The sequence below is a fragment of the Carlito syrichta genome, unplaced genomic scaffold (genome assembly GCF_000164805.1).
Source record: "Carlito syrichta isolate Samal-C Ts95f unplaced genomic scaffold, Tarsius_syrichta-2.0.1 Scaffold305633, whole genome shotgun sequence".
NCBI lineage: Eukaryota > Metazoa > Chordata > Mammalia > Primates > Tarsiidae > Carlito > Carlito syrichta.
Window position 1 is genome coordinate 236,093 of NW_007249729.1, and position 8,958 is coordinate 245,050.

Sequence of the window (8,958 nt, forward strand, 5' to 3'; positions counted from 1 at the left end):
ATAATTCCTGACCTTCTACAGCAAAACTTTGCTCCTGTGTTTGGTTTCTCCTTCAGCCAATACGATTCAAGAATTTTCAGTCATCAACCATGAAATGATTCTTGACAGAAATGCAACTTTCGCTATTAGTCTAAAATAGACATACTTAGGAAGATATTTAAGAAAAACATACACTTGAACCACTATTTTTTTTTTCAGGGTGATGGCAAAAACAATCCAGTTGGTGAGTTTTACTCTGCTGTGACTTCTACTTAGTCATTTAAATTTTTAATCCAAAATTTAACATATGATTTCAACGTGTTCATTTTTACCCTAACACACAAAGTCCCTTATTATTCTTAAAATTCTGTTCAAGTATGAGATTAATAACAGATGAAAATATTGCAACATTTTCCCTCTTGACCCAATTTAAGGGTGTAATTAAATGTGCATTACACACCCGACAACTCTTCTGCCCTGAGTGGCTGTCACACCCTCTGGATTTTCTTCTGCAGACAGAAAGAGCCAGTTGCTTCCCACCCCCCCCCGCCCCCAGGTAACATCCCTCCAGACCCACACAGCCTCTGATCGTCAGGCAACAGTGATAATAAGATAATTCCCAGTATTTCATTTTCAAGTTGTCCTACAGGGGAAGAGTTAGGAAGAGAAAGACTTCAAAATGCAGTGTCTTCAAACTTGCATTATCCTTTCTAAATGTCCAATATCCTGTCAATGTCAGTCTACTTTTCTCTTCGATATACACATACATCTGCATACACAGAATAATCTGCCCCAATGGAAATCAGAGAAAACATTAAAAAGTTTTCTGGAAAAAGGTGAAAGAAGGAATGTAAGTGAATACTGGCAAAGGTGGGCTTAGAAAACAAAACAAGTGAGAAGATGCCCCAGGACAGAAGGCACTTGCCACACAGCAGATGTGACTGGAACATACCTTCCCATGCTGCCCGGCCCTTTCATGGCAAATGACAACATCTTCCCACATTTCCAGCTTCTCAAATATCTGGAGGGCTGAACTGGTACATCCCAACTCAAAGAGCAAACTTGCAAGCTGGCGCTAGGAAAATCAAGTGAAAATAATGAATACATCTAAAATTTGTAGAGACATTCCTGTTTCACATTCAGGGATACCCAATCTGCCTTTGTAATCAATCCCCAATTGTAATAAATGCACAGTTTCTGTCATTCAATCTCTACTACTTAGGAATTTGCAACAATTCAATACTTACCTTTACCTTAACAAGTTTCTTTACAGAATATGAGGAATTAAAAAACAGCATAGAAACTGTTCAAAATACTCAACATATCAACCTTTTATACAAACCCAGAACTTAAAAAGCAAAAATCATTTCTTTTTTACCTAGAGACTCTATATACAACAATCTCTGATTTATAAAGCTGAAATCCAATAAATCAATTTTAAATCTCTGACAGTCAATATAGATGACATAAAATTTGTGCATTAGCCCTTGAGAACTTCATTCACAAGGGAATCTCTGGTTCTTTTTCACATGAGTCTACTTAGATTTAAGTACATTCTAACAAACTTAGCTACCTAATTTCCCAATTCCTGGCAGATAAAAAGGAGCAAACTGGTAAGCTCAGCGAAGGTTAAACATATTACAAAACAAGTGTATTGTAGTTTATAAGTGGTCCAATCTGCAGAAATGGAAAAAAAAAACTAAAAAGTTAAAAAAAGTAGACGAGGTTCATTAATAAGGTATAGTCACTAAATTTCCCGTTAGAGCTGTGTTGTTTCCTTTTAAGTGTACTTTTACTACCCTTTGAAAATTCAATACATATTAGGAGTTTAAAAGTAATGGATAGAACCGGGCTCGGTGGCTCAGCCTGTAATCCCACGCCTTTGGGAGGCTGAGGTAAGTGGATTGCCTGAGCCCGTGGGTTCGAGACCCGCCTGGGCAACTTGGCTAGACCTCATCTCTACAATAAATCAAAACTCAGCCGGGCATAGTAGCGCACGCCTGTAGATCCAGCTACTTGGAAGGCTGAGGCGGAAGGATCGCCGGAACCCAGCAGGTCGAGGCTGTGGTGGCCGGGAGCAGCCACTGCACTCCAGTCTGGGCGACAGAGTGAGACTCCGACTCAAAAAAAAAAAAAAAAAAAAAAAGTAATGGATATAAAAGAACCAGGAATGACAATATTTGAAAATAAAATGAAAAACACCTAAAAATTATGACTATATTATCAAAATAAATAAGGAGAGTGGTCCTATGAAATAGGAGAATGTGGCAATTTGAGAGCATTTAATTGGACATTTTCACAAACTGAACATAGCATGTGGGGACTGAAATAAAACTTAGCTTGTTCAATTTTTTCATTTAACAGATGAAGAGAGTTGGTGACATCCAAGAAGATATGGCTAGTTAGTGGCAGAGACTAACTCTCCTTTTATAATTAACTATGCTGTTATCTCTTGATATTTAAAATAATACATAAGGGCATGGTTACTCCCTATGATTCAAGTGATTTAACTTAATGAAAAAGGATCCTTATCTAACTGCCCAAAGATCCTAAAATACACAGATTTCCAAGCAGATGAAATAAACATGCAGCCTAAATTCTATTTGAACAGTATTTAAGTTTCCTAATGTTTCTCTTCAGAAACAGATAAAAAGTAACACCGAGCTCAGTCTGAAATGTTTATCTACCACAAACCACATAATACAAAGCACTTAACAAATTTCACACATCACAGTAAAAAGCATGCCTTAAAATCCTAGCTGTTAACGCCTTTGTGATGAAGAAGTTACTTCTTTTTGAGATGACATAGCAAAGCTTTTTATTTGCTATGTTTTCCTGAGACTCCTTCAATACATAAAGTGAACCTCAGTGTGTAATACATCTCCTAGAACACAACCTACTCTAAGAAGTCTGAACCACTGAATGGTGGGTTGGCATTTACAGTTCTAAGTCATTACCTAGATGCTTAATCCATGAGAGAGTGGGCAAAAAAAAAAAAAAGCCGATTAAAGTGACAAGAGTTACTAGGTCACCTAGATCTCCTGGCTGGCACCATCTGACTTCACTGCACCACTCTGGGCCGCAACCTCTTACCTGTAAAACAGGGGTAATTCCCTAAATCCTTGCAATAAAGTAAGATAATGTGTGGAAAATGCAGAACAAAATGCATGCATGCTCCCAAGTGTGCTGGATGTCATTGGCTGGTAAAATGACAGCCCAGTGAAGAGAGAAGGAAAGGAGGTGGACTGGACTAAAAGTCGGGAAACCAGGGATGGAGCCCATGGATAGCTGTGCAATCAACACTGGAAAGTTAACTGCCCTGGGTCTTAATTTCTTCTCTGTAAAATTAAGAAACTGGGCCAGCTGTCTAAGTTACCTTCAGTGCTAGACTTTCACAGAACAGGGATCCCCCTACCAACAACATGGGGAGCCTGTGGACAGGGGGCCAGAATCTCCACTCCAACATGGGGCTTTCGGGGCTACCTTCGGGATTCTCACACCCCCAGAGAGAGGAGGTAGTTAAACGTATCTCACAACATGAAGTACGTTAGACAAATGCTTACTTTTACTTTGTATAAACATCTTGGTGAAAAGGTTCATTCTTTTCCAGGAAGTCCTTAAAGGACTTTTAAATATAAAAAATTACTTTGAAGCGGGGTGCAGTGGTGTATTTGCCTGTAGTCCCAGCAGGAGGCTAAGACAGGAGGATTGCTTGAGCCTAGGAGCTCAAGGCTGCGGTGCACATAGACAACATAGCAGAACCCTGTCTCTTTAAAAAAAAAAAAAAACCTTATTTTGAAAATGAAAGCACTTCTATTTAATACACAGTTTTAAATTCTTTTAAAAATGTTTATGGGTCTAATATCACTTTAATCAAAATAGCAATTTAAAGTATATAGCCATCCCCACCTAGACACTTTTATTCTTTTCACCAAATATTCAAAAATTCAAACCTAAATTGGAATTATTCTTTTCTAATGCAAAGATACCTGAATGGCCCAGTGAGGCGGTACTTGACAGCAGTAAAAAACCTTCAGACGTTCCAGCACAGATGTGGTTTTATCTTCAAACTGGTCTGCAAGAGCCTTCAAAACACACCCCACAATCAGAATCTGTATGTGTAATAACTTTTTTATACTTTATTGTAATCGTTATACAATTACACGTGCAAACAATAAAGAACAAGTCATTTTGATAAGGTCATGAGATGTGTGAATTTTTAACTTCTGCAAATGCTCAAAAAACTTTAAAGCTAATTAGCATTTGCAAAAACATGTGCATTAAAAACCATTTTACACCTAAGATTTCCTATTTTAGTTCTTTCAAAGAGCTAGTCTTGATAAACTTTTGTACTTTTTCTAAGAAAACTGTTCTTTGGCATATCTATTTCATAACAATGCCACTTCCTAATATAAATCAGAGAAAAAGTATTTTTTAAAGCTTTATTTAGGATTATTTCCTCAGAAAGATGTGAAAGATCAGAGAGCAAGTTTTCTCACTCTGCAGTCACAGAGAGACGAGGCTGGACACCTGCTCAGGTGAGAATGCCCGCAGAGTGCAGTGGCACTGCAAATGACATGCATAGAAAAACCCCGATGCTCTGGAAGTCCTGACCTGGGTTTGAATAACCAAACTCCCAGAAGCTACTGCAAGAAGCAGATGAACAAAACCAAGATAGCTGACTCAGAAATGGTAGAGCAACTGCCAAGTCAAAGCTGGCCCTATCTGGCAGTCAAGTGACAGTCATCAAGCGCTCTCAGAGTAATGCAGGGCTCAGTGGCTCATGCCTGTAACCCCAGCACTTTGGGAAGCCAAGGCAGGAGGACTGGAGGCCAGGAATTTGAGACTAAGCTGGGCAACATGGCAAGATGTCATCTCTACAAAAAAGCAAAACAAAATAGAACAAAATAGCTGGGTGTGTGACATGCACCTATAGTCTCAGTTACTTGGGAGGCTGAGGCAGAAGATCACTTGAACCCAGGAAATTTGAGGCTGCAGTGAGCTATAATAGCGTCACTGCACTCCAGCCTGGGCAACAAAGCAAGACCCTACTTTCTAAAAATAATATAACATAATATAAACTAAAAAGCGCTCGCACAGTCAGCATCAAAGTGAACACAGATACACTCTGGAGTCCCTGGATAGACACACATACAGCAGCCGCTGACCACAATCACCTTTGCCTGCCTCTTCATTTGCCATTCAGCTTATGTGAAGCACACATGCTTTTCTGAGACTATATATTTTCTCCATCTCCCCACTGTGAACTGTCATGACCTTTTTTCTATAATGCAGTCCTCAAACTTCCCTGTTTCGCCAGTTGACTAGCATGAGGACTGGATGGTAGTGATACACCAGCATTCATATTCTGTTTTTTTTTGAGTTGGAGTCTCACTCTGCCACCCAGACTAGAGTGCAGTGGCCGCTCCCGGCCACCGCAGTCTCGACTTGCTGGGCTCCGGTGATCCTTCCGCCTCAGCCTTCCAAGTAGCTGGAATTACAGGCATGTGCTACCACACCCGGCTGATTTTTTGATTTATTGTAGAGATGAGGTCTTGCTGCCCAGGCAGGTCTCGAACCCGCGGGCTCAGGCAATCCACTCACCTCAGCCTCCCAAAGGCGCGGGATTACAGGCTGAGCCACCGAGCCCAGCTGCCTGGCTAATTTTTAAAAATTTATTGTAGAGACGAGGTCTCACCAAGTTGTCCAGGCTGGTCTCAAACCCCTGGACTCAGGCAATCCTCTTGCTTCCAGCTCCCAAAGTGCTGGGATGACGGGTGTGAGCCACTGCACCTGGCCTAATGTGATCACATTACACTGGAGAGGGTCCTGTTATATTTAAGAATAAGAAGCACCATGTTGGCAAAACTTATTTGCCAAAACTGCAGGACACAAAAGACAGTTGTACTGTGCTTGCAAGTCTTCTGGAAATGTGAAACTGTTTTGAATTTTCATAAAATTAATTTCACAAATTAAAATTTTTTAAAAAGCATAAGAGGTAGCAGGTGCAAACTTCCTCAGAAGAAAGAAAAGGACAGGAATCCATCACATCCTGGAAAAAACCAGAGCAGGAGACCAGTTGCTGAGCAGGAAAACTGCTCCCAAGTTGGGGGTCCCTCCATCACCCCAGGTAGGAGTACACTCAGCAGCAGAACATCCCGCAGAATGAGCTCAAGTGAGAAAACACACATCACACATCGCCTTTTGATGATCCAAGATGCAATTCCATCGAGTCAGTCAGAGCAAATTGAGACATAACCAGACTCCTAAGCCATCTTGGTCAAAATATGTTTAAAGCTTTCTGGCCTGACTTCACAGAAAATTAATAGCAAAAAGATCACTGCTTCTGCCCAGAGCAGTTGAGCTGCGGGAGGGAGGAGGGAAACGACTCTGGCTGAAGACATGTGGTTTCAAGACATAAACAAAGAGATACCCGAATTACTTCATACGAGGGGGACAATTACTTCATAAGGGAGGGTCACAGTTTTTTATTAATATTGTGTTTTTGGAAAGAGAAGAATAACAACTGCCTGTTTAAGTAATAACAAAAACAAAGCAAAAGCAACATTGCAAAATTTTCTTTTACTAAGACCTAATCACATGCAAAAAAAATTATTTTCAAGCAAAATCATGCTGTTTGCTGTAGTTACTACAACTACCTGAAACATATTAAGTGCTCAGTAAATATTTCCTGATTTATTAATAAACAGATTTATTACGTGTTTCCGATACTTTTGGATGACCTCAGAGTTTCTAAGTGTCTGTGACAGTCTCGGATGCTCTCCAGCAAGGCAGAGACCCCGGGAGGGAGTACAGAGAACACTCACTCGAGTTGACACGTGAACGAGTCCTGGTATAAGACTGTGATTAAGCCACATACATGATATAGATGAAAAACAGAATAAACTCTCGTCTTTTTTTTCCTTTCTTTTTTTTTTCAGTTGGGTCTCATTCTGTTGCCCAGGAGCTTGAGACTAGCCTGGGCAACATAGTAAGACCTTGTCTCTACAAAAAAAAACCCAGGCGTGGTGGTATGCACCTGTAGTCCCAGCTACTCAGAAGTCGAGGCAGAAGGATTCCTTGAGCCCAAGAAGTTGAGGCTGCAGTGAGCCATGATGGCGTCATTGCACTCCAGCCTGGCAAAAGAAACTCTGACACAAAAAAATAAGAGTATTTTGTTTTATTTCAAGCCTTTGAGGAGGTTTGTTGGTTAATTGCAGGCACCATCAGCTGAACACAAGTACCGCATCCATTCTTTGGAAGCACACCAGCAGCCGAACAGTCTAGAACACAACAGCAGAACATTAAGTACCAGCAGAACGGATCTGAAGGGCAGTGAAGCCTCAGTACCCCTGTGGATATCTATGTGTGTGAACATGAGCATAAACAACATGTTCAGTGACATCTGAGTGTTAATCAGCTTTCTGAAGAGTCAAAGAGAAATGAGCTGATGATCTAAGATGTGCAACTGTTCACATGCCAATCACCTTTTTCCACACATGCCCAGAGTTAAGGAAACGGTTTCTAAAGCAGTGTGTCCCACCCTTTCACCTACCCATTTTTTCTTTCCAGTTTCTACACTTCATGAATTTCATACCTCGAAGTCACAGGCACTTGGTCATAAGTAAAAACTAGTCTGAGGACGTGATGTCAAAAAGAGAGTGAGAGAGAGAGAGCACACAAATCCACCCTAAACCACTCCTTTGGGGCACTCTGGGAGATGACAGAGGGACAGCCATCAAGCAGAGAGAGAGGAACTCTCTGGGACACAGTCCAGAGCCAGGGCTGCACACACCAGAGACCCCTTCGTGTTGCATGGACTGCTGTGACATGAGACTGTTTGCAAGATTCAAGACTCCCTTTTAATGTCATTGTCTCCCAAACTCCTTTGAGGAAGTGTGATTGTTCCTGTGGATCCTCTGACCCCATGCAGAAATCCTGACCCCACACGATACCAACTCTGAAACCTCCCAGGAGCCATAGTGTCATGGGTCAGGGGAATTGCTATGGCATGGGAATAAAAGAACAAAATCCCAGAAAGCAACACCATGCTTCTCTTTTCAATGCTCTGCTTTCAGTAAAGAAAGAACTTCCCAGAAAAAACTCGAGAAGATCAAGACTACATGTAAAAATTAGCACATGGAGAATGATTTAATATGTAAGGACAATTCTGAACACCATCTGGCATGATTTAGACTTTATTTATGTGCTTATATCTAAAAGCATGGCACATATACTTTCATAAGAGCAGAGCCGGTCCCAAAGGTCACCTGAAGGCCGTGCATTCTCACTAGTGAGATTTCCAGCAGTTTACTGGTTTTCTGAAGAGTCAAACAGAAATTAGCCAGTAATCTAAAGTAATCTAAAAGACATGAGTGATCACATGCCAGATCACCTTATGCTTGCTTTGTTGTGCAATCTTCATACATATATGTGTGTGCAGGAGGATGGGATTTGTTATGGAAATATGTACTTAATCAAATATATCCAACAGTTGGGCCGAACAGCTTTCTCTGACAGGCATGTGAAGTCATCCAGCTGTGATTTACAGAGCAGTCAAGTGAACCGCCACCTCGAACCACCGAGCCCAAGGAAATTCCCTATGGAAACAAAGTCTACCAACATGTTGGGAGCCAGCCGTGGAGGCCTGCCTGAGCGTTAGGGATCCAGGCAGGCTGCGGACCCTGAGACCACCAGGCTGGTTCAGGAGCTGAAGGCCCATTCCCTCCTCCTTTCCTTGTTGTTTAGCATTACCCACTGGTAGGGATTTTAACGATCTAAGCATGAAGTTCTGAGAATATGACAGGCATGGCTGACTCTAGGGATCCATTGTTCCCGCTTCTCACAGACTGCGGTTTCGGCTTTAACTTAACACAGTTCAAACTCAGATCACATTTGGGAGCCTTATAAGTGATACAAGCTTCTTTATAAGATTTAAAAATATATTTGTAGAATTAGTATATACATTTAGAGAGCTGG

General features: G+C 41.1%; 1 protein-coding gene across 1 annotated transcript in view; it reads right to left on the reverse strand.

Moving 5' to 3' along the window:
- TTC27 (tetratricopeptide repeat domain 27) overlaps positions 1-8,958 on the reverse strand; it is a 170,686-nt gene that overhangs the window by 74,671 nt on the left and 87,057 nt on the right. The window contains exons 11-12 of the mRNA XM_008061877.2: positions 3,969-4,064; positions 932-1,054 (exon numbers count right to left, since the gene is read on the reverse strand). Of these exons, the coding sequence (XP_008060068.1) occupies positions 932-1,054; positions 3,969-4,064 (219 nt within the window). The remainder of the gene's footprint in view (positions 1-931; positions 1,055-3,968; positions 4,065-8,958) is intronic.